Below are 23,260 nucleotides of genomic sequence, written 5' to 3'. Positions count from 1 at the left end.
CAAATGTACTTTTTTTTTTTTTTTTTTTGCGGTACGCGGGCCTGTCACTGTTGTGGCCTCTCCCGTTGCGGAGCACAGGCTCCGGACGCGCAGGCTCAGCGGCCATGGCTCACGGGCCCAGCCGCTCCGCGGCATGTGGGTTCCTCCCGGACCGGGGCACGAACCCGTGTCCCCTGCATCGGCAGGCGGACTCTCAACCACTGCGCCACCAGGGAAGCCCTGTACATTACTTTTTGATTTCCCAGACTGGCCTACATGGCCTCCGTCTCGCAGGACTGAGGGTGAAGCTTTTATCAGCAGACCTTTCAGCCCAGGCTGAGAGGGGAGGTATTTTGCCCCACGTCTGACAGGCATTATGGTGCAAACTCAGGCAGTGGGCCTCCAGAGGCCACTCTTAGCCAGCAGCGTGGGCCAGGTAAAGAGCACTGTAGTCATGTGCACAGTGTGCTCCAGCAGCTTATAATCGAGGAGGGGAGGAATGATGACATGCGACAGAATGTATCTGGGGTGTGTACTGCAGGATGCCCAGAGACCTGGCGGGAGGAAAGGGAATGCCTAATTCATGGGGGGCAGGATGAAGAGACTGCCATCTCAGAGAGGGTGATGGTTAAGCTGGGTCTTGAAGGATGAGTGGGATTCTGTGAGTAGGTTTGTGGGGCTCTTGAAGGATGAGTAGGAGTCTGTGAGTGGGCTTGCAGGGGAGGCGGGGAGGGTGTTCTAAGCAGAGGGAGCAGCATGGGGAAAAGCCCAGAGCGGGCTTCCGGAATTGCAGTCATTCCCTCAGGCTGGAGCAGAAGTTCCAAGGGGTGGGGTGGTGAGGGATGAGAATTTCAAAGACCTTGGATGTCACCTAAAGGGACATGTGCTTTATCCTGAGAGCAAAGGGGAGCCTTGGAAAGATGGAAAATGCCAATCAATTTGGTGTCTAGAAAGAGGACTTGGGCTGCAGGGAGAGGGTGTGCGGGAGGGTGCGAGTCTGGAGCAGAGAACAGGGAGCACACAGCAGCAGGGTCCAGGTTAAAAGAGCTGCACACCAACTCAGCAGGGGCAGCTGGGTCAGGGGCGGGGGCGGGGGTGATGATGCCTAGATAGAGGGATATAGAGACTTGAAAGGCCATTGCCATGCTTCAGGAAAGGGGAACAATGGTACCAAAGAGCAGTGTGACGGGGATTAGTTTGGAGAGATGAAGATAGGCGGGGACCTGTGTGAAGGAGTTTCTAACAAATATATGTGGATTGCTGTTCCCAAGTATCCACTCCAGGCCAATAGGTAGAGGACATATATCTCCGTCCCACTGACTTTGGACTTGGTCATATGACTGGCTATGACCAAAGGAATATGGGTAGAAGTGATCATGAGCCAGTTCAGAGACTTTAAGAAGCATCACATCATCTCTTTCTTCCTCCAGCTCTCACCATAAAATAACAGATAACAGGTAGAAGCAGCAGCTTCAGCCTGGGTCCTGGGAGGAGAAGATACAGGGAGCAGATATTCCGGCTGGCTGGCACCCAGAGCAGATCTACAAAACCATGCAGTTGCAACTGCCCTCCAGCTGACGTGTAGTGTGAGTAATAAATAAACCTTTGCGGTCATAAACTATGCGTTGGGGGGGATGTTTGTTATGCAGCAAAAGCTAACTGATATACACTATATATATGAGATGAGATGGAAGCAGGTGGTGAAGAACCTCACACGTCATGATTAGGAGTTGTCCACATGGAGAGTCAACAGACAATTTTGTAGTTGATGAAGCTTCTCCATCTTTTTTCAAAGCCAACCCTCCCCACTCCCTCCTACTCCTCCCAGCACCTTGCTGTATTAGCCATTCCTTCCCTCTCCTGGACTAAATCCTTCCCCTGAGCCTATATCTCACTTATCTTTTCCATCCTAAAGTCCTATTCTTCACCCTGTCTTCCTCCAACTATAGCTCAATCCCTCCTCTGACTTTCTCAAACAAACTTCTTCAAAGAGTTGACTCTACTCACCATCTCCAGTTCTTTCTCTCTCACCTACCAGCAATCTAGCTTACCTGCCCTCCACTCCACCAAAACCACTTGCAGTATATTTCAGTAATCTCCTAACTGCCCAGTGCAACCCAGTCTTTATCTTCCTTGACTGCTCCACACCATTTAGCTTGGAACTAAATTCAGTATCTCCCTGCCCAACCTCAGGCATTCCTCTTTCCATATTCTTTCAGCTAGTGGCACCATCCAATGACCCACGACAAAAAGCCAACAGGAGATAATGAATTCTGTTCTAGATTTGTCCAGTCTGCAGTGCCTTTGAGACATCCAAGAAGGGATACCCAAAGGGCAGTTAAACACGTGACTTGGGGGGCTTCCCTGGTGGCGCAGTGGTTGAGAGTCCGCCTGCCGATGCAGGGGACACAGGTTCGTGCCCCGGTCCGGGAGGATCCCACATGCCGCGGAGCGGCTGGGCCCGTGAGCCATGGCCGCTGGGCCTGCGCGTCCGGAGCCTGTGCTCCGCAACGGGAGAGACCACAACAGTGAGAGGCCCGCATACCGCAAAAAAAAACCCCAAAAAACAAGAAAAACATGTGACTTGGGAGCCTACAACAGAGATCTGAACTGGAGGTAAAGATGATTGCTATACAGGTAGCATTTAAAGCCATGAGCATGAGTCAGCTTGTGTATTTATAGAGCACAAGGACCAGATCTTTAAATCTCAGTTGATATATAGAGAGCTCTCCCGAGCTCGTAAATTCCTATTCCTAAGGTCACAATTCCAGCCACCATTTGGTTCCTTCCCTCTGGAGTCATGGCTCACAGTGGCCTCCACACCACCATCTTGTTTCATATTCTTTGCCCCGATCATGTTGTGTTCCTCAAGAACTCTTATAATTCCATCATAAATACAGAAGGTATAGGGGCATACCTGGTCGCGCAGTGGTTGAGAGTCTGTCTGCCGATGCAGGGGACGCAGGTTCGTGCCCCGGTCCGGGAGGATCCCACATGCCGCGGAGCGGCTGGGCCCGTGAGCCATGGCCGCTGGGCCTGCGTGTCCGGAGCCTGTGCTCCACAACGGGAGAGACCACAACAGTGAGAGGCCAGTGTACCGCAAAAAAAAAAAACCCAAAAAACAGAAGGTATAAGACACCATTATCCAGGCACTAAAATGGCTAAAATAAAAAAAGACAGGGCTTCCCTGGTGGCGCAGCGGTTGAGAGTCCGCCTGCTGATGCAGGGAACATGGGTTCGTGCCCCGGTCTGGGAAGATCCCACATGCCGCGGAGCGGCTGGGCCTGTGAGCCATGGCCGCTGGGCCTGTGCGTCCGGAGCCTGTGCTCCGCAACAGGAAAGGCCACAACAGTGAGAGGCCCGTGTACTGCAAAAAAAAAAAAAGTTTAAAAAAAATTTAAGAGACAGACAATACCAAATATTGTCAAGGATGTGGAATAATTATGTCGTATACATCGCTGTGGGGATGTAAAATGGTATACTCTATGACCCAACAATTTCACTTCTAAGTTATAACAAATGACCACAAAAGATTTCTACCAGAAATAATAGTCCAGGGACTTCCCTGGTGGCGCAGTGGTTAAGAATCCACCTGCCAATGCAGGGGACACGGGTTTGATCCCTGGTCTGGGAAGATCCCACGTGCTGCGGAGCAACTAAGCCTGTGCGCTACGACTACTGAGCCCGCGTGTCTAGAGCCCATGCTCTGCAACAAGAGAAGACACTGCAGTGAGAAGCCTGTGTACCTCAATGAAGAGTAGTCCCTGCTCGGCAAAACTAGAGAAAGCCTGCACGCAGCAACAAAGACCCAATGCAGCCAAAAATAAAAAAGAAAGAAAGAAAGAAAGACTAGCCCAGATTGGAAATAACCCAAATATTCATCAGCAGGAGAATAAATACGCAAATGATGGTATATCCATAAAATAGAATACGACTCAGCACTGAAAAGGAACAAACTACTCATATACACAATAACACAGGTGAATTTAACAAACATCAGGTTGAGTGAAATAAGCCAGACGTGAAAGAGACACACAGTATGGTTCCATTTATGTGAGGTCCAGGAGCAGGCAAAATCGATCAATGGTGAGGAAAATCAGAAAATGGTTGCTTGGAAGGGCAGAAGGAAAATTCATTGGAAATGGGAACTTTCTAAGATGATGCAAATATTTCATATCTCATTTTGGGTGGTGGTTACATAGGTGCAAACAGCTTTCAAAACTTGTTGAACCCAATACTTACCGTCTGTGGATTTTATCATATGGAAATTATACTTCAGTTAAAAATTAGGAAAAGAAAATAATTCTAAAGTGTCTAGAAAATAAAAGCTAAAATAAAGACAATGTACAGGGCAGAAAACACATTCAGTTCAAATATATCAATAATTATATTTACGCTGTGAATGCACCTATATTAATGTCCAGCCTCCCCCTTAACCCAGCCCCCCTTTCGGCCATTCTCCCCTCACCCTTGCCCCCATCTCAATGACATCTGTCCATTAGCTGTTCTCTAGCCATCATGAGAGATGATGTAATGCAAAGAGCAGAAGCCTTAGAGCCAGACAGAGCTGCTTTCAAATCCTGGCTGCAATTTAGGAGTTGAGTGCCCACGAGCGAGTTACTTGACCTCTCTGTACCTTCATCTCCCCAACTATAAAGGAGGTCCACGATACCTGTTGGGCTGGGCTAAGAAAGGGGCAGTGTGCTGACTAGTTTCTGGAGAACCTAATTCTTTTGACCTCAGCCTGTGAAACCAACTTGCATGTGAAAGGCCCACTGAAGGCCTGGAAAAGCTCAAAGGATGAGACTCCTGGGCTTCTTCTCCCTCAAGGGTAGGGAGGCGGCCCTGGGGCCCTGGAGTTAGGGTCTAGGCTGGTTGGTGCTCAGAGGTGAGCCGGTGGCTCAGAGCCACCAGGGCCAGGAAAAGGCATTGCTGACCTAGGACTAAGGAGACAGGTTTCCTGGCTAGGCCTGGCCACTGGCGGATCTTGCCCAAATCACCGTGCGCACCTCTAGATTTAGTTTCTCCACCAAAGATTGCCAGATCAGACTGGATCTGAAGAATCTGATACCAAAAACAGCCTCTGGGGTTTCCTAATATATAGAAGAGGCAAAGGCAGAACTGAACCGGTTCTGCCTGGAAGAGGGAAGGTAAGGACCAGAGCCCTGCCGCCTAGGCTCCCCTCCCCCACCATGGTGCCCCTTGAGCGAGGACCCTAGTCTTCTCTGGGGCAGAGTTTTAAATCTCCCTGACCGGGTAAACCCTAGGGACTTTTTCAGCTCTGCCTTATTCAGTCATTGCGTACCTGTTACATGTAACAATAACTGGGAATCTGCACCTGCCCCCCAGCCTGGTAGGGGAGGCAAGGTACACCCAGAATTAACTCCGAGCAAGGTAAAAAGTGCTGAGTTTAGCCAAAGAAGCGCAGAAGTACAACAGACCATCCACATCCTTCCCCTACGTACACACGCGCGCCCACACACACGCACATACACAGCCCCTTGGCACTTGGCATTTCTTTACTCACTGCAGTATCTCTATTTCGTAGTTATGGAAACTGAGGCTCTCCCTGGGAAAGGGTTTCCCGGCTAGGAGGCAGCGAGGCCAGGACTCCCCCCACCCTCACCCCGTACTTCCTGCCCCCTGAGACCCACCTATTTCTAAGTAAATGAAGGAGGCAGCAAGGCCTGCTCAGCGGCCAGAAGGAGCGCAAACGACAAGCAGAGCTACAAACGCAGCCGCCGGGGTCTCGGGTCTCTCCTGGGGGAGGAGCGAGCTCGCCGACAGCCTCCGCGCCTCCCTCCCTCCCTCCCTGGCCCGCGGGAAGATTGGGGAATCTCAAGTCGCTCTGCTTTCTCTCTTCGCGCGCTGACATTTTTTTCCACTTTACTGTTTCTTGGACGCCTTTCAAGAGTTTGTGCAATCACTCTGTTTAGCTGTTTTTCTGCCATTTTCAAACGCGGAGTGGTGTCCCTTTGAGTGGGAACGTGGTGGTTTGAAGACCTGAAGGGCTTCGCCTCCCATCACCCCGATGCAGCAGGCCTGGTAGCTGCCAAAGTTACAACGTTTGAAACTTTACCGGTGCTGGGTGTTGGGTTGCTCCTCGGCTCTCTGAGCTCCCCGACCTCTCCCGCTCCGTGCCCCGGCTCTCGGGGGTTCCTGCGCCCCTCACTTCACCCTCCCAGGCTCCCCCTTCCCGGAGGCATCCTCTTCCCATCTGGTCCTGGGCGATGGAGCCCTTCCCCCACCCTGCTCCATACACGGGGGCAGAACCCTCTCTCCTTTCGAGACTTCCTCGGTGGTCCAGCTCCGCGCCCCCTGAGCCTGCCCTCTCCCGCCTCCACCTCGCGAACCCCGTGGGAAGCCCACCCCGCGGCCCTTCTGGCCCGAGTCTGGAAGGCTGGGCAGAGGCGGGGACAGAAACGGGGTCGGAGTAGGGCGCAGTGGTAGCGACAAGAACAAAAGCGGGGACACAGGCAGGGCAGCAACAGGGCAGGGCCAGCGCGGTGGCCCGTCCTCTCCCCGCGCCGCCCTCACTCGGCGCCCGCCGCCCAGGGCCGGGCCGGGCTCGGCTCGCGGCCTCTGGGGGCTCGGGCGGCGCCCCGCGGGACCCACCTGATCCGCAGAAGCTGGGCGCGCTCGGGGCTGACCTGCGCCTCGGCTCCCGGCCCCGGCGTCGTCCTCGGCTGCCCGAACAGTCGGCGCGCTGCCTCTGCCCGAGCCCGGCGGGGCGTGCCGGGGCGGGGTGTGCCGCCTGCGCTCGGGCCGGCCGGCCGCCGGGCGCTCCTCCGGGGCGGCGGGCAGCGCGCGGCGGGCAGAGGCGCGAGGAAGCGGGCGGGCGTTGGGCAGCGGGCGGCGCGCTCCCCGCTCGGCCCGGCCCGCGGCTGTTTGTGCAGAGAGGGTCCCGCCCCGGACACGGCGGCTGGGAGGCTGGGCGCACGAGTGCACGACTGCCGGTGTGCGTGTGTGTCTGGTGGCGGGGAGGCGCAGGGGGTGTTTGTTTCATTTTCACTCAGGCAGAAAAAAGCCTGAAACCAGCAAAAAAAAGAAAAGAAAATCCCTGGTGACGGTGGCTGGGCCTCTTTGCCTTCCCGGGCCTGCACGTGGTGGGGGAGGGGTGGGGGAGGGGTGGGGGAGGGGTGGCGGGGACCCGGAGCATCGGAGGGTGGGGTGGGGTCTGTCTCCCCTTACCGCAGGAAGGGGCCCCGGTGCCCTGGCGCCCCGCCAAACACGGGGGGAGCGGAGAGCCTGGGAGGTCTGATCTACCATTTGTTTCCTGGGGAAGGAAGGGCGCAGAGGTAGACAGCGACAGGCCTGCGGGCTGGAGCTGCTCTCGCTGGAGCCCCCCCACCCCCCCGTCAAGTTCTGAGCTCCCCCCGACCCAAGTCCTCCAAGTCCTGAGCTCCCGACTGGAGGGGCTGGTCACTGGGCACCTAGCGCGGCCCCTGCCCGGGTTTGTTCGCAGACTTAGTGGTCTTTGGGCCCAGAGTTTCTCAGACAGGACTCTATACACGCCCTGGGGTTCTCTACTAGAATTATTTTAGAAGGAAACTAAAGAAAAAAAAAATCTATTTCAGAGTTTGTGCTTCTGTGGCCTGTATGACAACCATTCACTCTGGTGAGTTGATGCAGGTACATCCGGCTCATTTAGTCCTACACTGGTAACCACGACGGTCACCTCACTTCTTGGGCTCCCAGACCATCTATTTTGCTGGTGCAAAACTCAACATTTTCTTTTGCCAGGATCATCTGCCATTGAACTTCAATTTCAGAGACTAAGAAATTAGCTTCTCAAGTATTTTAATGCATTGGAACTATAATTTGACACCATGAAAATGGCACAGAGCCTGGGTGTGGTGTATAATTTTAATTGTTTCGTGCTAATGAGAAAAGAACAGAGGCCTGAATGAATACTTGAAGGATACACAGAGGCTGCAGGGGGCCAGGTGAGGTCTTGGAGCTTGGGAGAACAAAGTTTCCTGATGGGCACAGTGGAGTAAACAGTGGGAGAATTGAATCATCAACCCCACACAGTGGCTCAGGAAGGAGGAGTTCCATGGCAATCAGTACAATAAATACTTTGCAAAAGCATAAAATGCTCCATGATTGTCTTTGGAGAAGTCACTTGTAATAGTTCATTCGTGGTGAGTATCACTGTAAATATACAATGAGTGATGTCATACCAAGTGTATTATTTCCCAATTTTCATTATTGCATTTGAGAATGGATTGTTTAAATTGCTCAGCCCATCAAACTGGATAATAAATGAGTTTGTTTGTTTTTTTTTTTAAAGGAAACTATGACAGTAATTCTAATCTTAAAGATGCTACCAGAAAACTACTAGAGCTAATCAATGAATTTGGTAAAGTAGCAGGATACAAAATTAATGCACAGAAATCTCTCGCATTCCTATACACTAATGATGAAAAATCTGAAAGAGAAATTAAGGAAACACTCCCATTTACCACTGCAACAAAAAGAATAAAATACCTAGGAATAAACCTACCTAAGGAGACAAAAGACACGTATGCAGAAAACTATAAGACACTGATGAAAGAAATTAAAGATGATACAAACAGATGGAGAGATATACCATGTTCTTGGATTGGAAGAATCAACATTGTGAAAATGACTATACTACCCAAAGCAATCTACAGATTCAATGCAATCCCTATCAAACTACCACTGGCATTTTTCACAGAACTAGAACAAAAAATTTCACAATTTGTATGGAAACACAGAAGACCCTGAATAGCCAAAGCAATCTTGAGGAAGAAAAACGGAGCTGGAGGACTCAGGCTCCCTGACTTCACACTATACTACAAAGCTACAGTAATCAAAAGAGTTCGGTACTGACACAAAAACAGAAATATAGATCAATGGAACAGGATAGAAAGCCCAGAGATAAAACTATGCACATATGGTCAACTTATCTTTGATAAAGGAGGCAAGAATATACAGTGGAGAAAAGACAACCTCTTCAATAAGCAGTGCTGGGAAAACTGGACAGCTACGCGTAAAAGAATGAAATTAGAACACTCCCTAACACCATGCACAAAAATAAACTCAAAATGGATTAAAGACCTAAATGTAAGGCCAGACACTATAAGACTCTTAGAGGAAAACTTAGGCACAACACTCTATGACATAAATCACAGCACGATCCTTTTTGACCCACCTCCTAGAGGAATGGAAATAAAAACCAAAATAAACAAATGGGACCTGATGAAACTTAAAATCTTTTGCACAGCAGAGGAAACCATAAACAAGACAAAAAGACAACCCTCAGAATGGGAGAAAATATTTGCCAACAAAGCAACTGACGAAGGATTAATCTCCAAAATATACAAGCAGCTCATGCAGCTCAGTATCAAAAAAACAAACAACCCAATCCCAAAATGGGCAGAAGACGTAAATAGACATTTCTCCGAAGAAGATATACAGGTTGCCAACAAACACATGAAAGGATGCTCAACATCACTAATCATTAGAGAAATGCAAATCAAAACTAAAATGAGGTATCACCTCACACTGGTCAGAATGGCCATCATCAAAAAATCTGCAAACTATAAATGCTGGAGATGGTGTGGAGAAAAGGGAACCTTCTTGCACTGTTGGTGGGAATGTATATTGATACAGCCACTATGGAGAACAGTTTAGAAAACTAACAATAGAACTACCATATGACCCAGCAATCCCACTATTGGGCATATACCCTGAGAAAACCATAATTCAAAAAGAATCATGTACCTCAGTGTTCATTGGAGCTCTATTTACAATAGCCAGGACATGGAAGCAACCTAAGTGTCCATCGACAGACGAATGAATAAAGAAGATGTGGCACATATATACAATGGAATATTACTCAGCCATAAAAAGAATTGAAATTGAGATATTTGTAGTGAGGTGGATGGACCTAGAGACTGTCATACAGAGTGAAGTAAGTCAGAAAGAGAAAAACAAATACCATATGCTAACACATATATATGGAATCTAAAAAAAAAAAGGTTCTGAAGAACCTAGGACAGGAATAAAGATGCAGATGTAGAGAATGGACTTGAGGACACGGGGAGGGGGAAGGGTAAGCTGGGACGAAGTGAGAGAGTGGCATGGACATATATACACTACCAAATGTAAAATAGATAGCTAGTGGGAAGCAGCCGCATAGCACAGGGAGATCAGCTCGGTGCTTTGTGACCACCTAGAGGGGTGGGATAGGGAGGGTGGGAGGGAGATGCAAGAGGGAGGGGATATGGGGATATATGTATATGTATAGCTGATTCACTTTGTTATAGAGCAGAAGCTAACACACCGTTGTAAAGCAATTATACTCCAATAAAGATGTTAAAAAAAAAAAAAGGCTGTAATTCCCCATGCTATACAATACATCCTTGTTCCTTAAAAAAAAAAACGAAAAAATTGTTCTGAAGAACCTAGGGGCAGGACAGGAATAAAGACACGGACATAGAGAATGGACTTGAGGACACGGGGAGGGGGAAGGGTAAGCTGGGAAGAGGTGAGAGAGTGGCATGGACATATATACACTACCAAGTGTAAAATAGATAGCTAGTGGGAAGCAGCTGCATAGCACAGGGAGATCAGCTCGGTGCTTCGTGACCACCTAGAGGGGTGGGATAGGGAGGGTGAGAGGGAGATGCAAGAGGGCGGGGATATGGGGATATATGTATACGTATAACTGATTCACTTTGTTATACAGCAGCAACTAACACAACAATGTAAAGCATTTATACTCCAATGAAGATGTTAAGAAAAAAGAAGATGATGACACAGGAGATGAGACATGTAAAAACATCACTCTGCTACCATTAAACTTGGTGCAAGAGATTTGATTTCAGCAACACATCATCAGTCACATTAATTTAATGCTGTTAGTTTGGATTCTATTGGTTTTGAGGTTGTGTTTGTATCTACGTAGAAATTTTGTTTTGGTTTTATGGTTTGTTTATAGAGCTCTGAGCATGAGGACTTCCTGCTTAATTTCAGGTTTATACCTATTTCAGTAACAATAAAATAAAAATAATTTAAGTCAATACTATGGATCTGGAAGGGTTTTTTGTTGTTGCTGTTGTTGTTGTTTGGTCTTGTTTTGTTTTGGGAGGAGCTATATATAGTTCTCAAAATCTAACTGGCAGTTCCAGCGACTGGATCGCTGAGCTGGAAAACAGCTTCAAGATTACATACGTTAGCTTTGGGATCAGGGCTTCTAGGTTTAAGGCCTTAGATGAGTCGTTCTTCCCATCTGAGACTCCTTTGCAACATATACTGAACGGGAATAAGATGACTAGTTCATAGGAGGGGCAAAATCAAAATGGGACAACTGTTAGAGAAAAGGCTTTAGAGCCTACAGGATCATCACCGGAGTTCGAGGAGTTCACGGAGGCGAAGTGCGGGGCAGGTAAACGCAGGTAGCTCTGATCACTTGCTAGGCTTTGCTCCAAGCGCCTCGAACACACCTGAGCTCACTTCATCCTCTGCACACCCTAATCACATCCCCATTTTCCAGGGAAGAAAGCCGAGGCACAGGCAATTTAAGTAATTTCGTTCAACCTTCTCTCTAGGTATGACCAAAGTGCTCTGGGGCCAGAAGACCTTTCTCCCTTACCTCCTTCATTCTTTTAACAAATACTTATTGGGACCCTACTATCTGTCAGCCCCTGTTCTTCAAGCTGAGGACATCCAGGCAAACAAGCGAGACAGCATTATAGCCCTGGAGGAGTCTGCAGCCCAGACATTAAACCAAGACCCACCCAATCAATGATTTCAGGACCATTGTGATCAGGGCTCTGAGGGATAAATACAGGGTGCACAGGACCTTGAGACCAGGAGAAGGAGGAGTTGGCTAGATGAAGACTTGAGGGAGAGTGACCCAAGCAGAGCCATGTGCAAAGGTCTCTAGGTGGGAGGAAAAAGAGCCATAAGTATGTGCTGGAAAGCTTCAGCATCACTCTAACAGTGTAGGGTTGGTGCCAGGATGGATTTTTGGACCACGGGGACAGAATAAGGAGCATAGAAAGAGACCCACACACATGTGGAAACTCAGTGTCGACCAGAAGTGGGACTGCAGATCAGCAGGGGAAGAACAGACTTCAGAAAGTGTTGCTGGACCCAAAAGAATTGGAAACAGGTGTGCAAACAAAAATTTGTACAGGAATGTTCATAGCATTGCTATTTACAGTAGCAGAAAAGTGGAAGCAACCCAAGTGTCCTTCAAGCAATGACTGGATAAATAAAACGTGGTACATCCATGCAATGGAGTATTATTCGGCATAAAAAGGAATGAAATACTGATTCACACTACCACATGGATGAACCTTGAAAACATTATGCTGAGTGAAATAAGTCAGACACGAAAGGCCTTGTATTGTATGACTCAGTTTATAGGAAATACCCAAAAGAGGCAAACTCACAGAGACAGAAGGCAAATAAGAGGTTGCCAGGAGCTGGGAAGGGAGAGTGAGAGTGACTGCTGAATGGATACATGGTCTCCTCCTGGACTCTGGAACTAGATAGTAGTGAGGCTGGCACAACACGGTGAATGCATTCAATACCACTGACCTGTGCACGTAAACGTGGCTTACCCATTTAAATGTGAATTTTATGTTATAGAAATTTTATCACAATTTTAAAAAGTGTTTCTGAGCAACTGGCTATCCATACAAAAAGTAAAATAAAATCAGATTCCTAACACACACACACACACACACACACACACACACCGCCACCTGACAAATGGGTAACTGATCTAAAAGAAAAGAGAAACTTTAAAACTTTCAGAGGAAAGTATCATTATTACCTCAGATAGGTAAGAGTTTATTTAAACACACACACACACACACACACACACACACACACACACACAGTGTGCTGACCTTAAAGAATAATATGGATACGTGACTATATTAAAATACAAAACATACAGGAAAGATACCACAATGAATGAATGGGCAAACCAGAGACTGGGAGATGTTTGCAACGTAGAAAACAGAAAAGGATTGGTATCCAGAGTCTACAAGGAACCCCTGCAAATAAACAGGAAAAGACACATCTTCTTCTTCAATTTTCACACCTGGTTAAGGTCCTGAGTGAAATGCCACGGGGTCAGGGTTTCCAGGTGTCCCCTTCGTGTCACTTAACATCACTGTATGGACAGAACTTTCCATTTGGCTGCATCCGTCTCTGGCCACATCTATCCTGTGACGTCGTACCCCCAGCACATACCTGGCACACAAGACACGTGTGATGGGCACGTGCTGACTGAGTGGAGAGATGGGTGCCCAGATAGACGAAGGACACTTCACTAGGGTCTTCATACGCTGCCTCATCCACACGGTCAGCAAACCTCCCTGCTGTCACCCTGGCCTCCCCTCTTGCCAAGGTCCCTTTCTCCCTCAGATTCTCCGTGTCAGAAACACTGAGGTGAGGTGACCTCTGGCAGGCAGGGTTTGGAATGTGAATCCAGAAGGTTCTCGGTGGAAGGAAAATTGCCTCGTTGAGGTTTTTGTGGGGAAGAGCCTATCAGCGAGGGTGGTCTGGCGGGGAGGACCAGGGTCCACAGAGTCTGGTGAGCCCTTCCCACAGGAATCCCGGCTCCAGGAAATGCGAAGCTTCCTCAGATCCAGAGACACCCAGGGCCCTGGCGCCCCAGGAGATGGCCAGTCACAGCGCTCAGCTTACAGATGAGGAAACGAGATTCAGATGCAGGAGCGGCTGCCTCAAAATCACTAAGTAGAACTTTTCAGAGCTGGGTTTCATTCCTAATTCTCTCAACTGCTGCCCAGCCCCAGACAGGAGGGGAAACTCCCAGGGCTAGAGTGGGAAAACGTTTTAAAGCAGTTTCCAGAAGTGGTTGAGCTAGTCAGGAGAAGTAGGTGATTGAGCACAGAGGAGGAAGCGGGAATGCCGGACGGCAGCTGGGAGGAGAGCGGCTCGTGCAAAGGTCAGAGGACGGGACAGGCAAGGTCCACCCTGGGGGCCACGGGGCCACTAGCCTGGGGCTGAGGGGCTGAAGCAGAGGAGCTTGGAAGGGGAGGACCAGGGATTCGCCTTTAACCCTTTCCTGAGAAGGGAGCCTCTGGAGTATCCCTGGGAAGGGAGGGTGGCATGATGGAGGTTGTCTCTGAAGGGATAGTCCCACCAGTGCTGTCACAGTCACTGAAAAATAAGGTCACAAGGGAAGGAAGGAGAAAGCAGGAGCCAGAAAGGAAAGAGGGAAGGGAAGAAGGAAGGAAGGAAGGAAGGAAGGAAGGGAGGAAGGAAGGGAGGAAGGAAGTTAGTTAAGGTAATCAGAATATGCCACCCTCAAGAATATGCCACTTCGGGGCTTCCCTGGTGGCGCAGTGGTTGAGAGTCTGCCTGCCGATGCAGGGGACACGGGTTCGTGCCGCAGTCCGGGAAGATCCCACATGCCACGGAGCGGCTGGACCCGTGAGCCATGGCCGCCGAGCCTGCACGTCCGGAGCCTGTGCTCCGCATGGGAGAGGCCACAACAGAGAGGGGCCCGAGTACCGCCAAAAAAAAAAAAAGAAAGAAAGAAAAAATAAATGCCACTTTGGCATAAAGATTATTTTGAGCTGAAGGCAAGTGAGAAGCAGCAGACACAGGAAAAACTCTCTGCCACCACCTCCCCCCTTATCTTTCTGTCTAAAAGCAGGGCATAAATTTCCCTTCGTAAAGGTGACATGAATTCTCCTTGTGAGGTACCCCACCTCCCCACCTCCAACTCATACCAGGAGGAGGAGAACAGCCTTTATCAGCAGAGATCAAGATGAGACTGCATAAACAAACCTGATTGAAATTACCCTTATCTTCCATTAGCTTCCCCACCCTGGGTATATTTACCTTCCGGCAGTTTACCGCCCTTAGTAGCCCCAACTCCTTTCCCTTTTGTCTAGTCACTTCACCACCATTTATTGTCCTGTGTTAAAATGGTGGATAAGCCCCCCAAGTCTAACCACTTCTTTGGGTTTTCACTTTTTTTCCTGTGAAGCCCCCAAACATGTAAAAATATTAGCGTCAATGAAGGAACATATGCCTTTTTCTCCTGTTAATCTGTCTTTGTCAGTCTAATTTGCAGGCTGCACAAACAGCACATAAGAGGGTAAAGGAAAAGTGTTTTCCTCCCCTACCGAGGGAAGGAAGGGGGTGGGGGAGGAAGGAGGGAGGGAGCGAGGGAAGGAAAGAAAGGCTTTCTGACTTGGGACTGGCAACAGATAATTGCTTTCCTTCCAGTTTGACAATAAATAAGGTGGGAGGCATTGACAAGCCCAGGAGAGCAGAGGCTGACTTGGCTCCTTTCAGGCCCATCAGCTTCTCCATCCTTTATTGATCCAAGGAAATGCTATTAAAAATCATCATCTCCAGGAGAGGAAATATCCTTTTTACTTCGTTTTGTACTTGGAAGTCATTTGTTTTCTAATGATATTAAATTCCACCTCTGGCATTTATATACATCTAATTTCAAAAGGCAGAAACAGGGAGAAAGCCAAATACTTTAAGGCTCTTGGGTTCGTTTTGGAAAACAGTTAGTGCTTCCAGGGCCAAAGAATTCTACCAGTTGAAATAAAATTTTACCTTTGCAACCAAAACTTATAAAGCTACATTCCACCAGTGTTAAAAGTGTGTTCCTCTCAACCTTCAAAAAAGATCAAAGAAATAATCCACTTGAGCAAAGGGCAGGGGGTGGGAGGACACTTTTACTGTAAACCCTTTTATACATCTGGATTGTTATTCCCTGAGAATGTCTTATCTATTTTTTTATTTTTTATTTTTTTAATAGTTTTTTTTATTAAGAAAAAAATTTTTTTGTTTTTCTGGCACACCATGGCATGCAGGATCTTAGTTCCCCAACCAAAGATAGAACCCTTGCCCCCTGCAGTGGGAGCACAGATTCCTAACCGTTGGACTACCAGGGAATTCTCCTCTATTTTTAAAAATTAAGCACATAAATAAAATAAAAACACAACTTAAAGAAGCTAATGTCCTGGGTCTTCTCAAGGGTTTGAATGTTATCTTCTGGGCATTAGAAATAAAATTTGTAGGGACATCCCTGGTGGTCCAGTGGCTAAGACTCCGCATTCCCAATGCAGGGGGCCTGGGTTCGATCCCTGGTCGGGGAACTAGATCCCGCATGCTGCAACTAAGACCCAGGGCAGCCAAAATAAATTAAAAAATAAAATTTGTAGTAGAACAAGCCTGGGATCAGCTCAGGTTCAAGCTTCGTTCCTGCAATTCCACAAGCCTGGTGACCTTGAGGGGAAAAAAAAAAAACACTTAAACTTCCTGAGCCTCAGTTATCTTATCTATAAAATGGGGTAATTATCTCTACCTCCCAGGGGTATGTTAAGATAAAAAATGAGATAAAGTGTGCTCTTGCAAAAGAGGTTCGAAATATAATAAGGTACCAAAGAAATGTGAGCTCCCATCATCAATTATATAAAGTTTTTCTTTGAATTCTTGGATCACTAAACCCAGTGGGAATGAGGTCCCCCCACCCCCCGGCCATGCTATTCCCTCTGCACCTTGTTAACCCCTCCTCACCCTGTAGATCTCAGCTCAGGCACAACCTGGCTACCTGGTCCCTCACCTCCCACCACGCTTCTTGGGCCCCCTAGGCTCTAGCCACATTCTCCCCTGTGCTGTCGCTCAAACAGGTCAAGTACAATCCAAACCTGGGCCTTTGCACCTGCTGTTCCCTCTGCCTGGGATGCTCCCCCGACCCATAGTCACTTCACTACTTATTGTAAGCACGTATTTCTTAGATTTTTTTTTTTTTGCGGTACACGGGCCTCTCACTGTTGTGGCCTCTCCCGCAGCGGAGCACAGGCTCTGGACGCGCAGGCTCAGCGGCCACGGCCCACGGGCCCAGCCGCTCCGCGGCATGTGGGATCTTCCCGGACCGGGGCATGAACCCGCGTCCCCTGCATCGGGAGGCGGACCCTCAACCACTGTGCCACCAGGGAAGCCCTTAGATTTTTTTTTAATTAAAAACCAAACACAAACCCTTCTTTAGCTAAAAAAGTTGATTAAAATCTGTGTCCATTTGTCTTTTGATCTATGGCTTGTCTGTCAAAGAAAGACGCACTGGGAACCTGGTTTGTTTTTCTGACTTGCAACCCTGTCAGGAGGTCGCTGCCCTGAGGCTCTGTGCCGGGTTCTGTGTGTCCCCATTAGGCAGCTTCCTAGTTCCTCCAGTGCTTCACCTTCTATATTACCATTCTTCATGCCCCCAGACTCACACACACCTGGAGGCATCCCACATGAATGTTCCACGCCACCCTACTTCTAGAGGCAGAAGTCATACCCAGGAGGACCCCAAGTTACCGGTGGCTGCCCCAGTAAAGGGAGAAACTCCTGAATTCTAACAAACCTGGGCCCCCATCTTGGCTTGACCATTACTAGCTGGGGTCTTTGATCAAGATGCAGCCCTTTTCAGGGCCTCAGTCTCTGTATTTGTGTAACGAGGAAGCCTCCCTCCCAGGATCCAATGAGATGAGGTATGTGAGGCACCTGGCAGTGTATGATGGCTGTGATGGTTATCAGGACACAGAGGAATGAACCTTAAATGGTGGAATGTCAGGAATTAGAAGGGGAAGATACAGGGGATGAGCATTCTTGGGTCATCTCAAATCATAACCGTAGGCAAAACCAAGGTACCCAAGAATCCAGTCCTGTGTCTCTTTTTGCACAGAAGGTGGGGGCATGACCTCCATTTTTTTTCTGGCTGCGCTTTGCAGCACATGGGATCCTACCGGCGCCCCCTGCAGTGAAGCGCGGAGCCTTAACCCCTGGACCGCCAGGGAAGTCCCTCATTTTGAATGCTCACTATGGCAACTGGTCTCTCCCCACGCTGTACACTGCACTTGCTGGGGTCCTGGACAGAACTGAACGGCTGCCTTGACCGTGGATCAATTTTAGAGGACGTCAATGCTTTCGTCCAGACTGGAGTTGACTGTAACTGTGGCTTTCTGCTTTCTGTAAAGTGGGGCTCTCCATCTTGAAGAGTCCTGGCTTTGTTAAGTGTCAGCCCTGGAACTCTCCCTGAAAGAGACTCTGCTGCTGCCTTACTGGGTGACCTGAGGAAGTCCCTTCCCCTGGACTCCAGATGCCCTGTCGGTACAGTGACCCCATGGGGTGGGGCGGTCTCCCCAGGCCCTCTCCGGTCTAGCGTCCTGCCTACGGAGCATTTATGAGTCAAGGCAATACCTTCTCTGAATTTGCCAGCCATTATTACTAGTTATGTGATCCTGAGCAAGTGATGTCACCTCTGTGCCTTAGCTGCCTCATCTGAAAGTGTGGGTAATAATTCACTAAAGAGTGTAGAAGAGAGCCTGGCATGAAGTAGATACTATATGTGAGTTGGTACCCTCATCACCACCACTAATACCATCGTCATCATTATCACCAGCATCACTGCCATCACCATTATCAACATCACCAACATCATTATCACCATCACCATCATCAACATCACCATCATCACCATCACCATCATCAGTGTCACCATTATCACCATCACCATCATCAACATCACCATCATCACCATCACCATTATCAACATCACCATTATCAACATCACCATCATCATTATCACCATCACCATTATCAACATCACCATCATCAACATCACCATCATCAACATCATCATCACCATCATCAGTGTCACCATTACCAACATCACCATCATCATTATCACCACCATCATCTTCATCATCCAGCCCCATTAGACCGTTGGTTGGTATGCCTGGTGTGAGGAAAATTGCTCAGAACAGGATACAGAGACACCTGGGTACAAGCCCTTGCCTAAGCAAAGTTTCTGCGTCTTCCACAGCCTCAATCCTTTCTTCCTAAGGTGAGGGGATTGGGTCTGACAGTTGGGGCAAAAGGTGTACCCTGTGGCCAAAGATTAGATCCTTTTCTCGTCCTTCTAGCTTTCCAACCAAATTCTTCAAACTTTGGGTTCCAGGACAGATTTTACTTTTTTTTTTTTTTTTTTTCCAGAATGTCATCAGCATCTGGCCCTACCCTCAGCTAAAAGCAGTCAGGTTGATCTGAACAAAAAAGGGTTTGGCGAAGTGTCTACCAACAGACTAATGGATAAAGAAGATGTAGTGTGTGTGTGTGTGTGTGTGTGTGTGTGTGTGTGTGTGTGTGTGATGGAATATTACTCAGCCATAAAAAGGAATGAAATATTGTTATTTGTAGCAGCATAGATGGACCTAGAGATTGCCATACTGAGTGAAGTGGGCCAGATAGAGAAAGACAAGTATCATATGGTATCACTTATACATGGGCTCTAAAAAATGATACAAATGAATTTATTTACAGAACAGAAACAGACTCACAGACATAGAAAACAAACTTACAGTTACCAAAGGGGAGAGGGAGAGGGAGAGATAGATTAGGAGTTTAGGATTAACATATAAACACTACTATATATAAAATAGATAATCAACTAGGACCTGCTGTATAGCACAGGGAACTATATTCAATATCTTGTAATAACCTAAAATGCAAAAGAATCTGAAAAAAATGTATGTATAACTGAATCACTCTGCTGTACACCTGAAACTAACACAATATCGTAAATCAACTATACTTCAGTAAAAAAAAGAAAGAAAAAGTGTTGGAGCAACGCCAGAGAAGAAAGAAATCCAAGCCCACAGATTTTCAGGTTGAATTTCTTATAACTGTAACAGGGTTGTAGCCACCCATCTCCTGAGTAAAACAGGAGACAGACTTTGGGAGAAGAAAGAAGGAGAGGAGGGATGAAAGGGGAAGGGAGAGCAGGAAAGGGAGAAAGGATGAGGGAGGGGGCGGCAGGAAGAGGCCACCAAGGCAAGACATCTCAAGAAACAACACCCCTTGTTATTTTCACTCACTGAGAAATCAAACTGTGTGTGGCCAATTATATCTCAATAAAGCTGGGGAAAAAAAAAAAACCTGGCTGTGTGCCTGGAGAGCAGTTGTGTGTATTTGTTGTCTACGTGTGTGTGAGTGTGCATATATGTGTCTGCCTTTGAGACTGTGTGTATGCTTGAGTATGCATGTGTATGTGCACAGATACGTTTGAATGTGTGTCTGTGAGTCCATGTCTCCGCACGCCTAGACAGCGCCGGGCACACGTTAACTGCTCTCTGGTTCTGATCATTGAACAAATATGCACAAGAGTACATGTGTGACTCCTTGAGTGGCGCGCACGTGTGGCCGCGTGTGCGTTCCTGTATGTCCTTCTGAACGTGCCTGTTCGTGCCTGTGATGGAGGCGAGGCAGGGATGCATATTGGTGTCTGGATGTGTGTCTGCACGCATAAGTGTGTGGGTGCCTTTGAAGGGTAAGTGTGTGTTTCAGTGTGTGCGGCTGCAGGGCTGAGTGACAGGGAGTGTGTGCTTGTGTGCAGTCGTGAGCTTGCCTGCAAGGGTGGTGCCTGAGCAAGCGTCTTGGTGTACGGCTGTGCGTGCATGTGCACGCGTGTGTGCTGTGAGGGGGTGTGCACCTAGGCACCCACATGTACAGGGACCCCGGTAGCCCTGGGCTTGATTTCCCTCCCACTCAGTCAGGAAATGCCTGTGGTTTGTACCATCAGTCGGTTCCCTTTTCATTTCAATGGGGGCTCAGGGTAGCCTCTTAGCAGCTCTCATTCACCTGCCTATTTGGACTCCTTTGTGGGAACCAGAAGGGCTGAGCTTGCAAGAGCTCCACTGAGATTGGTTGACACCCTGATGCTGAGAGTCTGGAGGAAACACCATGGCTCTTGCCCCAAGGAGGGAGCCCCTGTTGTGCCCCATCCCGTGGTGCTCCCAGATTCCCCTGCTGACCAGTCCCTCCTCCCGCCAGGGGAGCCTCAGCGTCCGGAGCAGGATTGAACAGGGCAAGAGGTTTGGAGGCAGACAACTGAGTTCAAGTTCAGCTTCCACCCATGGCTGAACTGGGAGGCTTTGGACAAGTCGTTGAAAGCCTCCAAGCTTCCACTTCCTTGGTGGCACAATGGGACACCTGACATCAAGGCTGACCCCTTCTGGTCCCAGTGACCATGAATATGTAGAGTGGAGGCTTCCGGAGCCCACCCAGATCTCCATCACACCCTCTGGTGCACCTGTCTCCAGCCTCTGTGAGTACTGGCTTCTAAAGTCTCAGCTGCCCTTTTCTTGTCCTCGGCCAAATGCAGGCTGCTTGCCTGGGAGGTCACGTGCCCCTCAGAGCACCCAGCACCCAATGACTCCTGACTCCTATGAGCTACAGAAAGTTAGTCCTCTTGTCTCAAGATGCAACCAGCTCCACGATACAATTCACTCTCTAGAGGTCCCCCAAAGGGAACAGGTTAAGATAATCACCAGTCAAGACCATACTCTTCCATCACTTTCTTTCTCTGCCCGACCTGTGTCCTTCAACCCCCTTTTCCTGAGAACACGCCCCTAACAAATCACTTTCACAAGAAGCCCTTCCCAGGCTCTGCGTCTAGGAAACCTAGCTGAGGACAGCATGAAAGCATTTTTACACACAATCACCCCAATGTTTGGGGCATGCTTGGTATCATCCTATTTTTAAGATGAGAAAATGAAAGTTGATGGAGGAAAACATGAAATCATGGGGAAAAGCGCTTAGAGTGACATCCACAAATGTCTCTTGAGCCAGTTGTCAACGCGGGCCTCTCAGACAACAGCCAGCATGCCGCTCCATCGCGGGTTCCCCAGCCCTCAAGTTTCTTGGGATCAAAGGGGACCTGAAAGCTCATCTGGGACATGCATATCATGCTTGACTCCTCTCTACACAAATGTTCTCTCTAGACAAACGTCCAGTTGTATTTGAATGCTCCTGATGTTGGGGAGCTCACTCCCTCCAAAGCAGCATCTTCTGCTTTTAGAGGGTGCAACTATTCATCTCCTTTCCTTCATTCAGCAAACATTCTTTAAAAAAAAAAAAATTATTTATTTGGTTGTGCCGGGTCTTAGTTGCAGCAGGCTAGTTGTGGCACATGAGCTTCTTAGTTGTGAGAGGCAGGCTCCTTAGTTGCAGCTCACTGGCTCCTTAGTTGTGGCATGCGAACTCTTAGTTGTGGCATGCATGTGGGATCTAGTTCCCTGACCAAGGGCCAAACCCGGGCCCCCTGCATTGGGAGCATGGCGTCTTAACCACTGCTACACCAGGGAAGTCTCTCAGCAAATATTCTTTAAGCACCTACTGTGTGCTGGGCACTATGCAAAGCACCAAGGATGCAGTGATGAGCTAAAGCCAGCTCCGTTCCCGTCCTCATGGAGCTTATGGACTGGCGGGAGAGAAAACCAAGGAGAAACAACTGCAGGGATAAACACTGCAACCCTACAAGGTGTGGAAACAGAGGTACAGGGTGTGAGAGAGGGTCCGGGGTGCCCTTGAGGGCTTCACAGTGGGGAAATCCAGATGTGCGTTGGGAGGACAGGGAATGCTTTCCTGAGGATGTGATGACCCAGCTGGTTTCTGAAGGATGAGTAGAAAGTAACAAGGGGATGAGAGAGGGAACAGTGTTAAAGAAGGAGGGAGCAGCATAGGCAGAGGCCAGTGGTGGGCAGGAAAGGAGAATGGCACACAAGTGGCCTGGAAGGGAGACAGTGAGGTGGGTCGGAAGGTGGGGGTGGTGTGTGGCCCTGAGAGCAGAGGAGGCCTGAGGGGTTTAGGCAGGGCCCTCCTCATTCAGATCATCAGTCTCATCTTCCAATTCTTCTCATGACAAAATGACTCCTTTCCACCTGGTTGAGACATCCCCTCTCCCACCGGGATTCCTCCACCTGCTCTGGCAGGCCCGTTGCAGGCTCTCCTCACTGCCGCTGCGTTACTCAGAGCACAGGCATCTCGAGATCTCAGAGAGACACACCTAGAAATGACTGTTGCCGCCATACGCTGCATCAAAAGCCAAGGTCTCTTCAACAGCCTGAAGGAGACCAGGGTGATGCGGGGCCTGGGAACGCAAAAGCAAGTTTCCGGGAGTCAGAAGAACCCGTCTGAGAAGCCGGGGGTTCTCCTCTTGGGCGCCTTGTCTGTCTCTCCATGACCCACCTCCCATGTGAAAACATAGACACACAGAAGGCCTGGGTTTTCACTGACCCACCACGTGGCCTGCCCTGGCCGTCTCTGGGGGGAGGAGGACACGGCTGCTGAGGCCACGGGGGAAGGAGGCCCACTGGAGGCGAATGGAACCAGGAAGCCCCCCACATCAGCTCCACCTGGTCGGCTTTCTCCCACTGCCTGGGTGTTAAACACAGACTCCTGGGCTTCCCTGGTGGCGCAG

The 23,260-nt window shown here is 48.9% G+C and overlaps 1 protein-coding gene across 9 annotated transcripts in view; it reads right to left on the bottom strand.

The window, feature by feature from the left end:
* The window catches only part of GGTA1 (glycoprotein alpha-galactosyltransferase 1 (inactive)), a 90,139-nt gene that overhangs the window by 58,664 nt on the left and 8,215 nt on the right, over positions 1 to 23,260 (bottom strand). For 4 of the 9 annotated variants that reach the window (XR_003432516.1, XM_027104984.1, XM_027104985.1 and 1 more), the window contains exon 1: positions 6,595 to 7,000. The exons of 2 other annotated variants lie outside the window; for them this stretch is intronic. Coding sequence is in view for 3 of the 7 variants with exons in the window: in XM_027104984.1 (XP_026960785.1) it covers positions 6,595 to 6,985 (391 nt within the window). In the remaining 4 variants the exon portion in view is untranslated. Of the gene's footprint in view, positions 1 to 6,594; positions 7,001 to 23,260 lie in introns of those variants that run through there. 3 more of the 9 variants (XM_027104991.1, XM_027104996.1, XM_027104994.1) reach the window with 2 other exon arrangements.

This window comes from Aethalodelphis obliquidens, unplaced genomic scaffold (assembly GCF_003676395.1).
Source record: "Aethalodelphis obliquidens isolate GAN/ISIS:26980383/991018 unplaced genomic scaffold, ASM367639v1 scaffold7, whole genome shotgun sequence".
Lineage (NCBI taxonomy): Eukaryota > Metazoa > Chordata > Mammalia > Artiodactyla > Delphinidae > Aethalodelphis > Aethalodelphis obliquidens.
The sequence above is the reverse complement of the archived record's forward strand: the minus strand, read 5'-3'. Positions and strand labels throughout refer to the sequence as shown.